Source organism: Colius striatus, chromosome 7 (assembly GCF_028858725.1).
Source record: "Colius striatus isolate bColStr4 chromosome 7, bColStr4.1.hap1, whole genome shotgun sequence".
Taxonomy (NCBI): domain Eukaryota; kingdom Metazoa; phylum Chordata; class Aves; order Coliiformes; family Coliidae; genus Colius; species Colius striatus.
This window is the reverse complement of record NC_084765.1, coordinates 35,541,622-35,561,574: the sequence shown is the minus strand read 5'-3', so window position 1 is coordinate 35,561,574 and position 19,953 is coordinate 35,541,622. Positions and strand designations below refer to the sequence as shown.

The 19,953-nt window shown below is 46.3% G+C and overlaps 1 protein-coding gene across 4 annotated transcripts in view; it reads left to right on the top strand.

Annotated features, from left to right (window-relative positions):
- NTRK3 (neurotrophic receptor tyrosine kinase 3) overlaps window positions 1-19,953 on the top strand; it is a 210,300-nt gene that overhangs the window by 160,042 nt on the left and 30,305 nt on the right. For all 4 annotated transcript variants that reach the window (XM_061999314.1, XM_061999312.1, XM_061999313.1 and 1 more), the window contains 3 exons: window positions 9,474-9,604; window positions 13,629-13,801; window positions 18,889-19,132. In XM_061999314.1, the coding sequence (XP_061855298.1) occupies window positions 9,474-9,604; window positions 13,629-13,801; window positions 18,889-19,132 (548 nt within the window). The remainder of the gene's footprint in view (window positions 1-9,473; window positions 9,605-13,628; window positions 13,802-18,888; window positions 19,133-19,953) is intronic.

The window sequence follows — 19,953 nt, the reverse complement described above, 5'->3', positions numbered from 1 at the left end:
CGATGGTGTCTGAAAGCAGGTGCTACTGGGCTCCTGGCCCACCGGTGCAGGCAGAGCCACGACAGGGAACTTGTAGACCAGGGGACCTGATAGCCAAGAACCTCTGAGAGCTCAGGGGCAGAAGGTAAGCCTCTGTGTTCCTGCTGGGAGACTCTAAAAGCTGCAAGGCTGCTGCTGAGACCCAGTTGCTTCCAGCTTTCTTATGATTATCCATCTCGGCAATAGGATGCTGTTAAGTGTCTGATTACTGCATTGTTAAAGCCTTAAGCCTGAAATTTGACTACTGTGTGGTCCCTTGAGGGGCAGCCAATCCTCCTCCATCCCTCCACCAGTAATCCCTCCCTTCCCTTGGAAAAAAGTAATAGAAAAGAAAGACAAGTGATATCTGTCTGCAGCAGCACTTTCCAATCAAGTGAAAACTAGATGGAAAATCAAATCAGCCGGTAAGTTCCTGCAAAACACAACTCTATCTCTTTAAAATCTCCCCTTTTGAAAGGAGGAACTGAATGGCAATAGCTGCTGATGTAAAACAAACCATTATTCCTTCTATCTCCTCTCCAAGCCCCCTCCCTGCAGACGCATGAGTCTGAGGGAGGCAGATGCTCTCTGAAGACTGTTTTCCTCTGTTAAATAAATTCACTTTCAAATAATGTGTAATTAAATGTGTGGTATCAAATTAATGTTTTTTTCTGAGTGCTTTGGCAGCAGGGGACCTCGATGGTGGAAAGAAAACATGTTCACCAGAAAGACTACCTTCCCCTCTCCCTTTCCCTTTTCCTCCCACCTTGCCAAGAGCCCCAATCCCTATTTCCAGGAGCTGTTGGAGTGTGCCAATGTGTCTGTGAGGATGATGCTCTGGGTAAGATCGCTTTTATGATATGTTGCCATGGAGGTCTTGAGCATCCTACCCAAGGCAAAGACCTCTGCAGCCCACTCTGATTCCTCCTCTACCTGCCTCCTGATGGGCTTAGTCTTCCTCCTCAGAAGACCCCAATTGTGTAGTTAATCATATACAAAAGGCAGAGGCTGAGTATTCCCTTGAGATGTGAACTTGATGCTGGATGTCTGAGACAGATTGCTGAAGCTGGAGAGGCAGTTTGGCTTTGCAGCCTATTGTCAGACAGAAATTGTTCGAGAAGATGAAGGAGATGATGGGAATCATTGATGTTTTTTGAGTCTTAAGGTTTTTGGTCCCAGCAGTAGTGTTTTCTATTCCCCTGAGAACCAGCTGAGGAGGAGCTGGTGCTTGTGGAGGCATGACCCCAGCAGCTGCAGGGAGCCTCCTGAACATTAGATTTCTTTTGGGAAGTCTTCCAGGTCTCCATAATAAAGGGTGTTTTTACCATTGACAACAACATAGGTGAGGGAATTTACCCTGTTGGGTCAAGGAAGGGTCTGTTGATACGATGAGCTCTTGCCTGCGTAATCTCAGTAAGTCACAAATTTGCAGAAAGAGGAGGTGGATGCTGTCTTACAGGCAAGAGCCTACTGCTGTGCAAGGTCTGGATGTGCTGGAGGCTTCCCTTTGTTGCTGGAGCACTTGTCAAATGTTTTCTGTGGGTGAAGTGCAGGAGCCTTCCCTATGCTGTAGCTCCTTTCCTTTGGGATCTCGCCGGGATGGGAGTACTTCTGCAGGACTATGGTGTTGTGCATCCCAGCTGAGATTGCTCAGCACCCAGTAGCTATATTACACTTTATATTGCTCTCTGCATAAAGTAATGACTGAGAGGTTAGTACTCAGATTTAGTGAACTGCAATGGGTGAGCTTAAAAGTGTGAGCTTAAAATCACCAAGAGACTCTTTTTATAGGCGTTTCACGTGGTTTAAGCTGGGGCAGAAGTTTTTGCTCAAAAAAGTGTTTGTAGGGTGATGTCAGGCACATTTTAACATTACTAATTTTCAGACTGTTTTCATGAAGAAAATGAGAATTTGCTTTGGTTTGGGCTTAAACTTTGCAGATATGTCACGCTACATAATGTCACCTGCTTCCAAATGGTTTGCAACATGGTGTGGTGAGGGAACATGGTGTGGCAGGCTCTGGCCTTGTATCAGTTGAGATGCTGGTTTAAGGGGTGATTGTGCTTTGCCTTTCTGTCAGCTCTGGTATACATGCACACACACACACACACACACAAGTGTATGCATATCTCTTACACTCACTCACCTTTAGCCTCAAGAGGATTGCACATGTAGGCAGGCTGTTGCTGGTAGTTGCTCCGTGTCTGTTGTCAGAGGTGCTGCTGAGGCAGGAGATGCAGCAGCTGAAGTTACAGCAGCTCAGCGGGTGCTAATCCAGTCACTCCATGCTGCTAATCAAATCACTCTGTGGAGCTTGAGGGCTGTTTTGCAGAAACGTGGCTCTCCCTTGAATTGAGGCCGGCTGGACGTAGCTGATGACTGAAAGGCAGTCCTTTGGGTCAGGGCTTCCTTTGCACCTGCAATTGCAACAACAAAAGCCAGAGGAGCTGACAATGTCCTGATTGCTAGAGGTATGCTTGGAAGTGGTGGATGTAAGTTACTTTCAAAGCATCAGAGATCTGGCTTGTAGAGGTTGCTGTTCTGTTCTCCTGTTTTCTTGAGCTTGATTACACTGACCATCAGTCAGTTCCTGGTTGCAGATTAGTATTGCTGAATCTTTTTAAGCCCACATTGTCCAGCTAAATGTATTGAGAGCTGCTATGTTTTATCAAGGTCTGTTTAGCAGCATGTAGTGCGTTAGCTCCGGGTCTGTTGGGTCATCTGGGCAGTAATGCCTCCTTCACATCTGGGGTCTGCACTTGTGCCTTGTGGCTGCTCCCAAGGAATGAAAGGGATGGCAAGAAAATGCAGAGAACTGCAGAAACATGAAGTAGCTGTCTTTTAAGGTCTTTATCAAGGGATATGATCATAACTGGTGGACATAGGCACCAGGTTCTGTCTGGAAGCAAGTTTCCAGCATCTTGTTGAGGTACAAGAGATGAGAAACAGTCTGAAGAGAGACAGTGAAGCCAGTGACATATTGATTGCTAGAGACTGAAAATCCTGAGCAGGGATGCAAAGAGAGGAGTAGCACAGTGAAAGGGAGATCATCAGGTTGCATTTTAGGTTGTTTCCATCAAGGCCGAAGGAGAGATGGAGGGAAGATGTGAGAAGTGTGTCTCTGTTTTTCCTTTGTGGACATATATAAACGGTTATGAGAGCTGTCATGCAGAATTAGTAGGATTGAAATACTGCTACAAAATGAAGAAAAAGGTCTGAGCAAGGTGGTCTTGTCCACAGGGCCTACAAAGAGGGGAATGGGAAGGACCTTGATGCACCCACGTGTGGGAGCTCAGATGGCTCAGGCAAGAACTGTGCTTCTTCCACCAAGTTCCCAGAGACTCAGACATGCCTCACATAAACCTCCATGATTTGGGGCCTTTTTGAAAGGACTGTCAGAACTGCTTGGTGCTTATAATCACTCTTTTGAATCCGAGTCCTTGAAGGGTGCCTTAACAGAGGAACTTGGCAAAGAACCAGCGTCTGGGCAGAGCGCCGAGCTGCTGAAGCATGGATCTGGGCCTTTTCCCAGAGGTGGCTCATGTCAGAGCTGGGAGGGAAGCCACCAGAAGTGGAGGGCTACCTACTTGGAGTCCATACAGAGATAAGAAGCTGCCTGTTTATGTCTCCATTTTTTTTTAAACGATGTGGGACTGGTTCTCCCTTTGTTTACATGTACTTCACAGCAGTCCACGATTGAAATCAATACTCCTCATTGACTTTGATGGATTTGCACCAGGCCAGGAGGGAGACTCAGACCCTGTGCAGCTAGCCTACGCATTATCTTCTCTCACTATGAGACAAGTCTGTGAGAGAATGACTTATCATCCCTCCAGCAGCAAGGCTGTTTGATCTGGTCCTACCCAATGTGCACGCTTTGCTCTGATCAGGTACCTCAGGTAACTCATCAACGTGTTTGGTTGACATCGGGTTGCAATTGACTGCCTGACACGAAAGGCACTCTGTTGGGTCTCTACCTGTCGTAATGACAAGATTTGCAGTGTAAATGGTAAGCTCTGTTTATTTGAGTTTAATTGCCAAGGAGCAGGGAAGCTATGCAGGGTTTACTCATAAGAATAATTTTAGCAGTGAGTCAAGAAAGAAGTGAATGAATCATATTGACTGAGAACTTTGTTACCTTTGTGTGGACAACTTACGTATGGAGAAAAAAAGCAACAACTCTTTGGCATAAATTAGTTGTTACAGCAAATGACTCAGCCACCACTGAAAAAATATCATTGTTGTTATTTATAAAGTGCTGTTGGTGCAAGTGAGGCTTTAGGCACTTATGGAAATCAAGGCCATTACTGTAAAAAGAGCTCAGGATCAGACTCAAACCAGGATACCCTAGAAACACATCTAAAAGAGGGCAGTTTTAAAACAGAGCTTGAAAAGGCAGAGAGGTAGGAAATGTGAAGCAGTGACGTGATGTGGCAAAGCTAAGGAAGGGAGGAGCTGAGTGTCGGAAAGGACCTGTCTCTAGGGAAAGGAGGTCCACGTGTGAAGGAAAAGAATCTGATGAAAAATTGATATTGGTCTTTTCTAGGCTAGAAGAGCAAGCTCTGACAAAGAGGGCAGCAAAAGTAAAGGGAGAAATTTTTATAGTTTTGCTGTTTCCCCAGTGTTGCTCGTGAGTTAAGAGTCCAAGGATGGGAAATCCACTAGAAACACAGCAACCAGACAGACTGCTGTTTGGAAGTTTGAAAGAAGGAGATGGGAGGAATTAATTTCAGACCTAGTGTAAATCATTAGGCTTAAGAAGTAATTTTGCATTTTGCTGTAACTTAAGTACTTGGGGAGTCTGGAGTTTGATTTGTCCATTTACCTTCTGTTGTAGTCACGTGTGTCCAAGCACAATCATACGCATCCAGGTTTCAAGAGTGTTATCAAACCATGGTTTTAAGGATGCTGGTTGTGATGGGAATCTGAAATGCAGAATTTGCAGTGTCACTGAACCTATCTCTTCTTCATCTGACCCCCTGGACTGATTTGAAAATGAGGCAGTAATTGGAAAATTATATTCATGACATGTACCCATGCAACTTCCCAATATCTGTTCATGTGATTGAAATGTGATGGTTGTTAGAAAAAGTGGGATTTTTGCACACAGTCTGTTACCAGCTCTGTATGCTCTACCTGGTGTTTGGATGTTGAGTTGGGGTCTTTTTTCTTTGACCTTGTCACAAGCAGGAGAGATTCTACAATATGAGAGTGAAGAGTCATTGAATCTGTGATTTAAGTGAAAAAGTTCTGGCTTTTCTGAGCTCTTTCCCAGGGGCCAGTGCAGGAGTGACCCATCAGGACACAGTGGATTGATGTAAGAAAAAAGCAGAATTAATCTTGTTCCCCCTTCTTCTTCCCCTGTATCCCATGGCTGTGATGGATTGGCAAGGTTAGTAAACTGGAGTATGTTTATGTTGAGGAGAGGAGCAGGTATGACTAAAAGACACTTGGGAGCCAATACAGGGAGGAAGAAGTTGCTGTTTTTAGACAGCCACTTTTCTGACTGAGTGCACTTTAAGTATAGATCAAGTCATCCATCCTGCAAAAGGTTTAAAGGCAAGATCCCATCGCAGATCCAAAGCTGCAGCCCTTCTGCCTTGGCTCTTCCAGAGAAAGAGAAAGCTTTCTGTTCAGGAAGCAATTTGTGAAGGTGAGTGCAATGTCCCAGACTCACCTCTTGTTAATGCTCTTGTTTACTCACTTGCTATGGGCACTGAGCTGGAGCCATGGGGCATTTCCAACCATCTGCAGATCGGGAAGTTTCTGATGTAGTTTATGTGTTATTCAGAACAACAGTGAAGGCAAAAAGCTTGAAACACATTCTCCGTGCATTAAATCATGATGGACAAGAAGGTGGGGAATCTGCCTGGTTCTTCTTCTGTGTCATGCAGCAACATTGTAATCCCAAAACAAGGACTGCAAGCTGTTTCGTTTAAAACTGGAATTACTTCAGTGTTGTGCACTCACATCCTTCCTGTAGATACAGCACAGCCTTGAATGAGTTCCCATCACACTGTCAAGTCTGGTTATTTTCCTGGCAGGTCTTGCTGTGGATCCTGCATAGGTTCTTCTTTTCCATTGTCTTGTTGGCTTGTTTTTATAAGTTAATGGTACAGGAGGGAGAAAAAAACCCACAAAGACAGTTGTACATAGGGGAAGGTAGTTTGCATACACCTTGTCCGCAGAGCCGACTGCAACCGAGCTGAGACAGATTAGCACACCACTGCCTACCTAAAACAAATAAACACCAGCTGTTTATCAGACAGGCCTCAGCTTTCTCCAGGAGTAGGTAAGCAGATTTATGCAGATGAACCTCCCAGGTGCCCTTGCAGCACAGCATCTTTCACGGCTATTCGGCCTTCCTGATGAGTTACGGCCAGGACAGACGGTCAGAGAGATGCAAGGTTAGCACAATAACACAGCCATTTGCATGGGGCCAGGATGGTTTGTCACTGCTTTATGTTTAATGCCCACGTTTAATAGTAATGTAGAATTAATCATAGTGCTGATTTCACTGTGAATGGAAGAATTTGGTCTAAGCCTCAGTATTTTAGGCCTAGAGCATGCAAAAAAGCAATTTATTATAACTCACTTATTATTCCATTTGTGTCTAAAATACTATGAAGCAAAGTCTATGGCCATTTGGGGCCGAGAGAAATTGTGATCAGAGAAAGTATTTTTCTGACTCTACGTTAAGGTTGTCCAGTTGCTGTCAAACTGCTTAACTTCATGGATGATTACTTTTTATAACTGTCCAGGTTTACTTTAAATCCAGCAGTGCTACGTGAGCCCACTATCTCAGAAGGATTACTCTTCCCTCAGTCCAACTCTATCTGCCACAATATCTCATATAGTTCTCCTATAACTTTTCCCTGAAGCTTCTCAGATGACCCTAACAACTTGCTGCAAAATCTGGTCTTGACAACAGATGGGATATTATTTTAATTATGTGTACATAATATCATAGTCTGGATGCCAGCTCTCAGAAACATCTGATTATTTATTAAGACATTGTTGGGAGGAGAAATTGGGAGCTGAAAATTTTGGGCAAGACCCCGGGGAGTTCAGAAAGAGTGAGATTTGCTTCAGTCCTCCTGGTGTTACCACTTACTCATCAGAAGTGTAAATAATCTCCCGTAGTGTTGCTAGTTGTTCTGAGAGAGTTTCCTTTTTAACTTTATCTCACACCAAATGGGGCAATTGGACTGCAATTACTACATTTCTGTTGGGATTCTGAGTTTTTTTAAAGTGTCCTTGGGCTCTTCTTAATACAAGACAATTTCCTCACAGCTTTCTTGACTGCTGCTGTTCAGATCAAGAATGCAAATACAGGAGTTTGTCAATACAACAAATCCTAAGTACTGTAGTGATGAGTGCTATAAAAATGCTTGCCAAGAGAAAGAGAAAGAAACCCCTCTTCCTCTACTGTGTACATTGGTGCCATTTGAGCTTTTCTTAGATTAGGGCTTTCCTTACCCAAGTGCATCACTTAACATTTCAATACATAATATTTCAGATTTCTCAAGGTACTCCTTAAACAATCAACTAAACCAGGTGGAGAAGGCAAAATCCACGTGTGATTTGTTCTCCCTGGCTGTCACTGCAGATTTAAACTCAAAGTCAATTTGGACGTGTCTTAATGTTACTAATGTTATTAATATTGGTGACTAACAGTTTTCAGTCTATTGAGCAATTAATGGAAAGGTCAGCAGGAATCCTCTGTGGAGGCATTGTTCATTACAAGGCCCATCGCTCACACGGTCTCGCAGCACCTGGATTCCCAAACAAGCAAAAAGGGACAGAGATGGCAGCTCCTTCAACCTGCCTGAGAGTTCCTACTTAAAAAGCTTAATTGGATGAAAGCTGTTAGGATGTTAGTTTTCCAATCCATTGGCCTTTTGGGGCATGAAGTGGTATCCATGTTGTTGTGGGGCATTCTGTCCCTCAGGCAGAGTGGTCAGTGCTGGTGACACTTCCCTGCAGCCGGTGTGAAACTCAGTCACCTCCTCCTGCTGCATCCACAGGGCCCTAAGGGAATGCATCTGAGCTAAGAGGTCCCTACCTGTGCAGCTCCTGTGGCACATGGAAGACGTGGAAAAGACTCAAAGCAGCCCAGTTTGTGAGCAAACAGATGCAGGGACAGGTTATGAATGCATCAGGGTAGAAGCAGAAAGAGGGCACTATCCCATCTAATGCCTCTGCTTGAAGAGACCTCTAATGCATCAGCTTTTGCTCAACAAGCTAGGAGAAGAATATGTAGTTCTCATTGCCCTTCCATGACCATTGGGCTGAAGCTGTGGGTGGTCTGTGCCACCACAGTTCTCAAGGCAGGCAATGAGCTCCAGTGAAAGGCAGATTGGAGAGATGAATTTTGAGGCACTGTGCCTCCAGAAAATGCTGTGGTGGCTGTGCATCTCTAGCTGCTTCCATGGTTCATTACAGGCATTAAAAAAAACCTCTTTCCATTGCCAGAGGATCTGTATGGGTGTCACAAAGGTGCTCAGAGGTTTGGCAGCAAGGAGCTGTGCCCCGGTGTCCCCAAAAGAGAGTGTGGAGACTCCCAAGCTCTCCCAGCAAACATGACACAGTATTTGTGGGTGTCCTGCTAGTCACTTCTCTTGTTGGTGCCAAGTACCTGAGTAGATCTAGCCCTTATGAGTGACCCTGTTAGCTGAGCAGACCAAGCTTCATAAGCCTCTGTACCTTCCTTAAATTAATAGCTATTGCTCTTTTGATTCTTCCTGAAATCTCAGTTGCTATTTTCTGTCAGTCCTCACCATCTTAAATGTCAGTGGAAAGGATCATTGAAACTAATAGGTTCAGTTTGTCTGTTGTGCTAGTGACTTTATCCTGGGATGACCCTGCTTCTGAGGGAACAGTCAGGGAGAAGATGGCTGCAGGGTCAGAATCTCACTGTGGGGCAGCACTTGGCACATCTAACTGGCTCCTGCCAGTGCCCTAAGGTGCTTTGAGTTGCCAAGACTCAAGCTCAAAGATGTGCCTGAGTTTGGATTTAAACTGATCCTGATTGAAATGCAAAACTCAACAGGACCTTCTAATCTTGCCTGGCCTGGCTTCAGAGGTATGTGACCTTTGCTGTGCCTCGAAGGAGGTGAATTATTTCCAGGATCATTCCAAAGAGATTCAGGTCTTTGTAACAGATTTTGCCCCAAAGGTTCCTGTCCCTGAGGACAAGCTTGTAGTGAGCTTGTACTGAAAACATGATAAACCTCAAGTACTTTCCTTGCAGATGTTTCACATGAGACTATCTCTGTCCCAGAGATGGCTGTGTCCATGGATGGGTAAAAAGATCCCTCTAGATACTTTTGGAAAGTGCTTTCAGATCCATTGCAGCTTGCTAGATAATTGGATTAGTTGTTTTCCATTCCCTGAATTAACCCTGATTCGTTCTCCCCTCAACCCTCTCCCTCTTCCTCTCCTCCCTCCAACAGATGTCCAGCATATTAAGAGGAGAGACATCGTTTTGAAGAGGGAGCTGGGAGAAGGTGCCTTTGGGAAGGTGTTCTTGGCCGAGTGTTACAACCTCAGCCCCACCAACGACAAAATGCTGGTGGCAGTGAAGGTAAATCCCAAGGGCAAATGGCAGAGAGTAGGGCAGGAGCTGGCTGGCAAAGTGTGCCAGCATTTCCTGCGTGGGAAAGGGAAGCAGGGGAGGGCTGGGGGCCAGCGTTGGAGATTTATCTGATGCCGGAGATTGTGGTAAATCCACTTAGTCACACAAAGTTTCAGTGTTTTGCTTCAAGGTCGTCTGTTCTCGCCAATGCCAAAGCCTCTCTTCCTGCCTTGGCGGCCAGGAGACAGACGGGGAGGAGAAGCTGGGCTGGAAGCAGTAAGCTCCCGTGCAGCTGCAGCAGCGCAGTGTGGAGTCCACCTTCCCTCCGTGAGAGACACAGGCCCTTCTCTTTCTGAATCTTATCTCTTTGTGTGATGTGCAGAAGCTGAAACAGAAAAGGGCTTCAGCAAAAAAAAATGAGCACTTAGGAGCCAAGCACAACTAACCAGTTTGCTGGGATCGGTTTGCTGCAAGATGGGCAAAGCAACTCGGCTCGGCTCCACTCAGCTCCTGCTTGCCTAGCCACAGATCCTTCATGTCTCGGGGATTTTGAGCCAACACGAGTCCAGCTCAGCTTGTTCTGTGCTGCTTGCATCCTTGTGAGGGTCTTCATGTGAGCTGTGCCCCATCAGTGTGGCTCTGGTGCAGAAATTTGCTCTCAAGTGGCATCAATTGGCAGACACATATAGTCTAATCCCTGGGAGATAACTGACATCTAACTCCTTGGAAGAAGATCTGCGTTTGAACCAATGCTCTGCAGAGAGAGAGGTTCCAGCACTCACTCCAGGATGCTGGAGGCATCCAGTTGCACGAGAGTTGTTTTAATCACTGGCAGTTCAAGCTTTTTTTTATGCCCTTATACTCTGACTATGAACTGTGAGATTGCACCTTTCACCTTGGAGACTGGCTAAAGCTAAAAGTAGCACAGCTACCCATATGATTAATTGCCTGATTATATGGCTGGTACCTGCTTATCAATGTCAGCCATCCCTTATGCCATCCTGTCTCTAACGTCTCTACTGAGTTTCATTTGCATGTAGGCAGAAACAGCATCTGAACTTGTTTCTGTTAATTGCTGCTATGAGCTTACATCTCCAGAGTGCCTTTCATCCTGCAAGATCATACAGATCCAGCTTCAGAGCAGGGCCTTGAAATCTGGCTGCTTGCCAGCTTGTGGTGGGGTGGGTAGAGAAGAATCCCTCTAATTTGGGCCATGTTATAAGACTTAGGGGAAAGAAATGAAAGAAAAAAGAAGGCTTTGCATATTAGGTTGAGATCTGTCTGCATTTCTTAAAGGTCTCATGCTCTCGATGGAGGCTGAGAACTACCTCCCTGATCACAGCGGCTCAGGACAGCAGCAGGACATGCTGGTTCAAGCAGCTCCATGCTCCAGTTCACAGCCCAGAGCCTGCCTCTAATCTGCTCTTAGAGACTCCCTCCCAGAGCCAGAGAAAGTGGCTGTTGCTCAGTAAAACGGACACAGATTTTTCAGCAGATCTAAAGGTCGCAGCCCTGCAGATAAGCTGAGTTTTGATGTGATGGCATGGACAAGCTTCCTGTTTTATTCAGCTTGCTTCTAAAAACATCCTAAGAAATGCACAAAAAATATATTCAACAATGAGTGTTGAGGTTGCAAAGTCAAGTACTAGCAATGCTGGAGGATGCAGTATTCATGGCATGTCCTCCCAATAACTATTTTACATTTCTCTACGGACTGCTTCATTGTGATGCTTACTCCTACGTCTGAGAGCTCCCTACCTGCAAGTGCACTTTGTTTCACAGCCACCCAGCAAGGTGCTGGCCTTGTATCATCCCTGTTTTTCAGGGAGCAGGTGAAGTAGCAGGGAAAATTATCTGAAAGGATCCACTTAAGCGGAAGTTTGAGTCACCGACCTGTCTTTGCAGCACTGCAGACAGCAGGTCCTAGGCCCACATAGACCCTTGCTCTGATGATAACACTCGGGGCTTGTGCAGACCTGTCCCTGATGCTGCATGAGAGGGGATTTCACAGGTAATGTTGGAACAACTGACTCTTCATGACAACAGCTGCAGCCTGCAGATGCTGAGCTACTTGCTGCATGTCACGTGGAAATCGTGTGATGGAAGCACAAATTCAATCCACCCAAAACCTTCCTAGGAGAGACATTTCAGTGATTTTGTTGAGTCATTCCTTCTCTTCCTCCAGCCTTGGTTGTCTTTCCCTGTTCTACCACTTCTATCTCCACTTTACCTCGTTTCTAAATGCTTGACTGTGCAACCTTAGGAATGTGGGGTTTTAATACCTTATTTTTTGTGTCTGTATGTGTGATATTTACAAACAGTCCCATCGCCTTGTGAAAATAATTGTGCGAAGGAAAGGAAACATAAAGTCATTGCTGCTTAGAATATTGCCTGCAACCACAGGAAAAGGAGGGAGAAAAGAGTGATGGGAGAGGGCATTTCCCCATTTTCCTGAGGAAAAACAGGGTACCATAGACATTATGAACATATTAAATGACTAAAAGTAATTGGGTGCCTGAGATAAGGATGGATGCTTTCCCATCTGCACCATGTAACTAACATCCATCTAAATATCTCTAGTCAAGCTATCCCTGAGGACATAGAATTAAAATGCCACTTGACTAGCAGCCTGGGGACAGAGGAAGGAGAGGAGACCGTGGCCTAAGTCTTGGGTAAAAACCTCACAGCAGGTCTGCTCCAAGGGGAAAGACAACTAATGTGGAGAACTCCCTGCTTTGCTATGTGTGGCATTACAGCCAGCAGTGCCATGGGCCGGTCAGAGATGCATTGTGTGCTCTGCCCCTGCCTCTTTCTTATGCTTAACATTCCTTTTTGCACATAAATTGGAGCCTGCATCTGCTGATGCCACTTCTCCAGTCTGCATGGGGAGATTCAAAGTGCAGGGAAAAGGGAGCAGGTATATTTGTGTGTAAGTAAAGGAAGAGCTATCTAACATCCCCCACCACTGAGGGGGATCTGTTGCACATCAGACTGAAACCTGAGGATAACTGGAACAAGTTACCTTGAAAGCTTTTTGATTCCTGTTAGGCTGCAGGGTTAAAGCCAGAACTACTACTAAACGGTCCTGGCATGCAGAGGATAGGGAGAACATAACTGAGACCCAGCAACTCAGAACCAGAATTGCCTCTTTCTTTCCTCACATGTTTGCAAAGACCATGCTGATTTTTGTGGCCATCTCATCTCATCAAGTGTTCTGGACTTCAACTTTTTTACTAAGTATCCTCTCTCGATACTCTGAGATATCAGTGTGCTGCTTTCAAACTAGCTCTCCGACGCAACTGCACAAGAACACAAGGACAAGTAAGACTCCAGCCGCGGGCAACCCTCCCTGATCACCAGCAGCACCCACAGCAACATCTTCATAGCAACCCTGCATTGTCAGGCTGGCCCACACAGCCTGGAAGATACCCTGCGATGGCAATGGGGAAGATGAGATATTCTCAATAAGGATACTGATTTCAGCATCGGTCTGCCAGGGGAGCTATTATAAACAGCAGGGAATAAAAACATGATTTTAAAAATTATGAGAAAAGACTTGACAGTGTCCTTCTTCAGAGGCAGTTTGAAAAATCCACACAATAACTGCACAGCCAGGCAAATCCATCTTCTGAATAGAGGCAGTGTAGTCAGCTATTTCAAAATAAAAGACAGATAGCAAGGACTGGCTGGCTCAGGAATTTAATAATAATGAGATATGAAGCCATTCACCCCTAGGTCACCAGTACAAATCCTGACCAAGCTGGGAATAATTGGAAGCTATTACCCTCTGAAGCATGTTTGCTGCTGCCTGGGAAATGAGTTGGGGAACCCACTGGGCTGGTAACTACACGAACACAATGTTGAGGTGGTGCCACCAGCACCTACCATCAACCCTCCCACTGCAACTGGGCCAGCGACACTGGTTCCTCTCCCCTCCCACCCTCATCAGTTCCTCTGTGATGCTGTGACCCAATGGTTCTGGCTTTGCCCCTCCCTGAGCCCACCCTGTGTGTATCTGTGCCCCTTCTTTCAGGCTCTGAAAGACCCCACCTTGGCAGCCCGCAAGGATTTCCAGAGGGAAGCAGAGCTGCTCACCAACCTGCAGCACGAGCACATTGTCAAGTTTTACGGCGTGTGTGGTGACGGTGACCCACTCATCATGGTCTTTGAGTACATGAAGCACGGTGACCTGAACAAGTTCCTGAGGTATGTGTGAAGGAGGGCATGGGACATGCTGCCAGGCACCCCTCAGCCTTGGTGTGGCTTGTTAGAGATCCCTGGTGCACCACTGACAATGTTTGTGGGCTGAGTAATGAGGGCTGGTTGTTCCAAGGACAGCTTGTAGGAGACATCAGATTTGGTGCTTTATTAGCCCTGCCCCAATATTTCCTCTTAAGTAGTCCCAAGGATGGTCTGTGAGAGCTATGGTAACCAGACTTTTTCCTTCTCACATCAGAAAATTTGAAGCTGCAGGAAGCATGGCTGCAATCTCTCTCAGCCCTGTAGAAGGACGTGAAGCCATGGCTATCAGCAGCTCTGAACCCCCTACACACAGCAAAGCCATGCCCTGCTGAAGCAGCAAGGCCACTCACTAACCGTCACTCACCATGTCACCCAGCTCCTGGTTCAATGGTTCAGGAACCAAAACATTTCTGTGAGAAGCTTGCTAGAGTCCTTGGTCTGGTTGGTATCCTGGGCATTTACTGATCTCTAGTTCTCATTCCTGTATTCAGAAAAGAACTGAGAAATGTTGGAGAGGCCTCAGGTGGTGCCTGTGGAGTCCACCTCTGGCCCTTGTTCCCCGAGCCTCATCAGGCAGACATCCTGACTGAGATACAAAACACCCTAACCCATGGCACCACACACTGCAAGAACCCAGGCAAGGCCTGACAAAGTGCCATCATCGCCTTCCCTGCCTCCAGAGAGATTCAAACTGCTGGGGCCTGCCCCTGCCCTGCTTGTCATTCAGCCATTTCATCAGTGTAAGGCAGATCATTTGTGTGCCCCGAATCTGCCAGCGGTGAGGGGCCGGGAGCAGCTGAGGGAGGGTGTTTGTGCTGCTCTTCTCCCAGGATACAGAAATTACACTCTGAAACCTGCCTGCAAGTGGAGTGGTACTTACCTCTGGAAATAATTAGTAGTTTTATTTCCCAGTATTTAGAAAATTGGACCCTTGATATTTTCCTGTTTTGGCTGCTAAGTGTGAACATGATTGCAGCAGGAACAAAAAGCCTGAGCGCAGCAGGTCTAGATCTGGGGTTGGGATACACTCAGTGATTATTCTTCCACCATCACAGTCAGTTTCTGACTAGAAAACGTTGGTCTTTCCCTGAGGTTTTCAATTCTAAGCAGTCACCTACACTAGAAGAACTATGGGAAAAAAACCCAGAGGTTTCTTCTTACCTCTGCCAAGCAATGCCAACCTGTCTACAGCTCCCTTGGGGCCTTTGCAGGGCAGTGACTGAGCTGGCAACTTCCCTACATTGGTTTCCCTCCTCATTTTTGTATAGTTGTGGGTAGATTGAATGTAGCTCAGTCCCTGTCTCAGGCTCTGGGTAGGTGATGTCACTGATGAAGGTAGGGTAAGTGAAGGCCAGTTCTACAGTAGCTTTGCAGAGCTCCCCAGACTCACATTTGAGGACAAGCAGTCTTGGTGACCCTAAGATCCTCTCTTGTGGTACTCTGTCTTGCAGGGCTCAGCAACCTCCCAGCAGCAGCAGATTGAACTGTGCCTACCAGCAGGAAACCACGCGCTGGGCTGAAACAGCTCAGCTTGGATATGCAATGTTAAGGGCACTGCATCCTCAGCCTCCTGATGGGAGGAAGTCAGGCTATAAAAGAGTCTGAGAGACTGCATTCTTGATGTGCTTCACAAGGAAGAGCAGAAAATTGACCTATCTTTTTTTCCAAGCAGAACCAGCAACCTTATTCTCCTTAGAGGAGATAGATATTACAGTTGAAGCGTAGCCTCCCTCACTGTTTTAATTGACCTCCCAAACAATATAGTCCAAAACAGGCTCTTTTGCTGTCTCAGAGGGATGTTTCATGCCTACTGCCAACGCCTCGTAGAATTGCTTCGTGCAAGAGTGTGCTCCTAAGGCTGATATTATGCTGGAGCTACAAACTCCCTCACCCCAATGTCCTAACTCTGCCTTAGGACACATCTAAGAAACACTCATGCCCTGGAAGGCCAAGGCTTGTCCTGGTGTCACTGGAGAAGAAAGCTCCTTGCTGTATTATCTTTGACCTTTATGAAGGAAAATAAACTTTCCATATGTGTGTTCCCTGGGATTGCAATCTCTCATCTTCCAGCTGCATTTAGTTGCCAGCTCTTCCTTCTTGTGCATCTGTGGAGTGAGCAGCTACGAGCTCTCTTCCCTGCATGTTGGTGTGTTATAGGCAATCCCTTAGTGTCCCAGAGAAAATTGGCTTTGTGGACAATGGAGTTTATACCCAGCAAACGGGAACTCAAAATGCCTCAGGAAGCATATGGAAACTCTGAATGCTGAAGGGGGTCAGAGAGGGCTGGTGGTGCAAGTGTGCTGAGCATCCCTCAGCAAGCCATTATATTGTGGCATGACTCATCCAACCCACAGTAGAAGAAGGTTATTTGCAGGCACTGGAGGCCAGGGATGCTGAGAGTCTGCAAGAGACCCAGATGGACTTTTCCCACTTTGACTGCAGCAATCGGAAAAGCGGTAAAATGGAAGAGGCTCACTTTAGACACTGTTTCCTAGAGAAAACCACAATAAATAAACTCCCCCAAGTGCTGTTAGACCTTTGTGTGCTTCCCAGAGAAGAGAGAGAATTTTAGTGGTCTGTAAAATCAACTGGTGTGGCGAGGGGAAGCGCTAGGATCAACACCTACCAGCTGGGTTACAGGTGGCACATATTGGCTTGACTCTACACACCTCCCAGAGCCCCTGTGTGTAAAAACTCAACTGAGGAGACTGCAGGCATGGTGTCCTGTTTCACCAGAGGAAGCCAGAGGGGTGATTTTTTTCCTCCCACATTTACAAAAGCCTCTATCACTCCATAGTGGAAAACCACCCCAAGAGTTCTTTGTTAACCCCCTGTTAGGGGATCCACCATATTTTGTGGCATCTGTAAAGCTGAATTAAGCCCCTTTCCCCAAGAAAAGATGGGCAGACTCTTCTTATATTCCCTGTAGGCTTCTTGACACAATCAAACATACTAATATCCTCCTATTAATCTCCTAAATGTGTTGATACCTCTTTCTTCTGGCCTATATAACCATGTGGGATGGAGAAGGGGAAGGAGGGAAAGGTATGTACTATATAGGACACACTGAGATGTGTCCTATATAGCAGGATGTATAAAAAGCCAGTGAAGTAAAGGTTGGATGACCACTTTTTAAACATCACCTGTTCCCTGCAGACACAGGCATTTCTTTGGGGACCATTATTGTGTTTGAGAAAGGTGGCAGTAATGAGATATTAATATATCCTCCACTTCTCACCTAGGAATGCTTACTGTTGATGACAACAGGTATCAGCTGCAGCTAAATATGGTGTAACTGCAAGGCATGACTGGTACAAGCTGTCCAGCATAGTTTTAGAAGCTATTGTTTGTCCTGCTTTGCTGGTTTTATCTAACCTCCACAGTCTTGGCTCAGCTTCACCTGCTGTCGACATCTGTTGTCATCACCAGGTAATTTCCTCAGGTAAACCCGTCTGTGGGCTGTTTAAATAAGACATCAGGCAGTCATTTCTGGGTACATTCCTCTGCAACTCCTTGCTCTCAGCAGTTCTTCCACTCTGCTGCTGCTCCCACAATGCCCACAAGCCTCTGAGATGCCTCTGGCAGCCCCAGTCCTGATGCCTGCAGTGCTGCTCCCAGCCAGATCATCCCACATTCACTGCAGCATCACCCACCCGTGACTCCCAGACACACTCCTGGCTCCTCAGCTCTTGATTCTAGAGTGCCTCTCTTCTTCCAGCTGTCCCTCCTTCCAGGAGGAGACCTTCAAAGCCATGTTCCCCACGGTAGGGCAGCAGGAGGTAGCTGAAGAGGGGGGCATTTGAAGAACTATTGGTTGCACCTCAAATGCCTGGATGCTAATCTCTTTGGTGCACCCTCAAGCCTGACAGAGCAGTTAGGGAACAAAGGAGGGAAAGAGTTTGGATCTTGTTGTGAGTTGCTCAGTTCCGTGTTGAGGAGGAGGGAAAGCTCAGTACATGCAATTTCAATTTGCAGTCTCTCTGTGGGGTTACTGCTGATGACAGGGGTGAAATGCTAAGAATCATTTCAAAAGGAACAGCATGAAAGCCTCAGAGGAAATTTTGTACTGTATCTTAGTCACGAGGAGGAAGGTCACAGCAAAATTTCTTGCTTTCCCCTAGATATGAGAGCTATTGTTATTCTACCTTCACACAGGCTACCACAGGGTGAACTCTACCAGGGGAAGAGACATCACAGAGGGAGTATGGCAAGGACAGGCTTGGTACACGGTGAGGAAGGGGACTAAAAAGGGGACAGGACAGGCATGAGACTGACCTTAAGTTCTGCATTTACAATACACGTGTTTCAGCAAAATATTTGCTTTTGTTGGCCAGGATGTTCTCTGCATCTGCTGACATCCAGGTCTAATCTTTGCACCTATGCTCATGCTCTCACAGTTCACAGTATCTGTATTCCCTCTGAGACAGCTTAGGCTATAAAAGGGATTTTCCAGGGATGAAGCTCCTGGTGTTCCTCTAAAAGCTCTTCTGTGATCTCTGTCTGTGTTGATATCGATCAGGGGGGGCAGTTGTTTGGTGATACGGTGTTTGGAGAAAATAGAGGAGGCTGTTTGGGATTAATGAAGAGATTTTCTAGCAAGAATATGATGGCTATGGAAGAAAAGGGGGGTGACATCTCTACCTCTGGGAAGGTTTCTGAGGTGTAAGAATTATCTGGAGCAAAAATGTGAATATCTGGAGGCTCATTAGTTTTGCACAGATCTTGCCAGAAAAGGATGCTCATGTTGCATCAAGCCAGTGGTCCCTCTGTCCTGACAGTCTGTCTCCATCTGTGGCCATAAGAACCTGCTTGCACTAAAGTAAGGAGAGGATAAGGATGTATGGCACTCACCCACTCAGCAAACGTTCCCCCAACCTCCTGTGCTCTTAGGCTTTTCTTTTTTCCTTTCCAGTGGAGCTGTGTGTACATCCTCTCAGCACAGAGTTGGAGGCAAGTCCCCAGCCCAGCAGGAACAGCGACTGTGTGGGATTCCTATCTCCTGGTCACTTTGGAGACCCAACTCTATGCTTTTTGCTTCTTCCTTCCTACAGGGCACATGGCCCAGATGCTATGATCCTCGTGGACGGGCAGCCTCGACAAGCCAAAGGGGAGCTAGGGCTATCCCAGATGCTCCACATCGCTAGCCAGATCGCCTCTGGAATGGTGTACCTTGCCTCCCAGCACTTTGTCCATAGAGACCTGGCCACCAGGAACTGCTTGGTCGGAGCCAACCTGCTGGTGAAGATTGGAGACTTTGGGATGTCAAGAGACGTCTACAGCACTGATTACTACAGGGTAAGGCAGCTCCAGAGGCAGTCTGGTGCTCAGAGCAAAGGGACACTAGGAAATGTTACAGTAAATCAGGTTTTGGAGCTCTTGGGCTGACTCATTTGGTTATTCCTTCATTGAAATGTACTCATAGATGTCCATCTGGCATCCCTGAAACACTGTCCTTACTCCTTTTCAGTCCTGGGCATGCTTGTAGTTCAGACATCCATGCAGATCCTGACACATAGAGCTCTCAGTGATACCCCAGTACACAGTCACCTGCTTTGGGATGGCTCTGAAATCATCTCATTCTTCCTTTCTTCCTATTTTTTCCTCCCTCTTTTTTGAAGACATTGATAAATTAAAAGGTAATGCAAAGAGATGACAAAGACTACAGGCTGTGACCTTTGGTCTTAGATTAAAGAAACTTAATATGGGACTTAGAGAAAAGGCAACTGAAAGACTGACTGATAAGTGCATAAAATATGGAAGAGGAAATAATAGGCAATTTAGGTTTGACTTCAAAACACTTTTTTTCCAGCAGGGTCATCATTTAGACAATGGAATAATTTTCAGAGGTAGGTTGCTGAGGGCCTGTCATTAAAGAAGCTCAGGAAGCAACTAGATGAAAATGCCTGGGTTTAGTGCAGCAGCTAATCCTGCACTCCCATCTGGGGACAGACTCAATGAGTCAGGAATGTCTTTCCAGCCCTTTCTTCTGTGATTTGTGCTTACACTGTCCCCTTGTCTTGCACACTCCCTTTGTACCTGTCTGCACTGCCCTGTCTGCCTGGGATGGCAGCCTCCCTGGACTGGGGATAGCCTGTTTCTCTCTCCTCCTCAGCTAC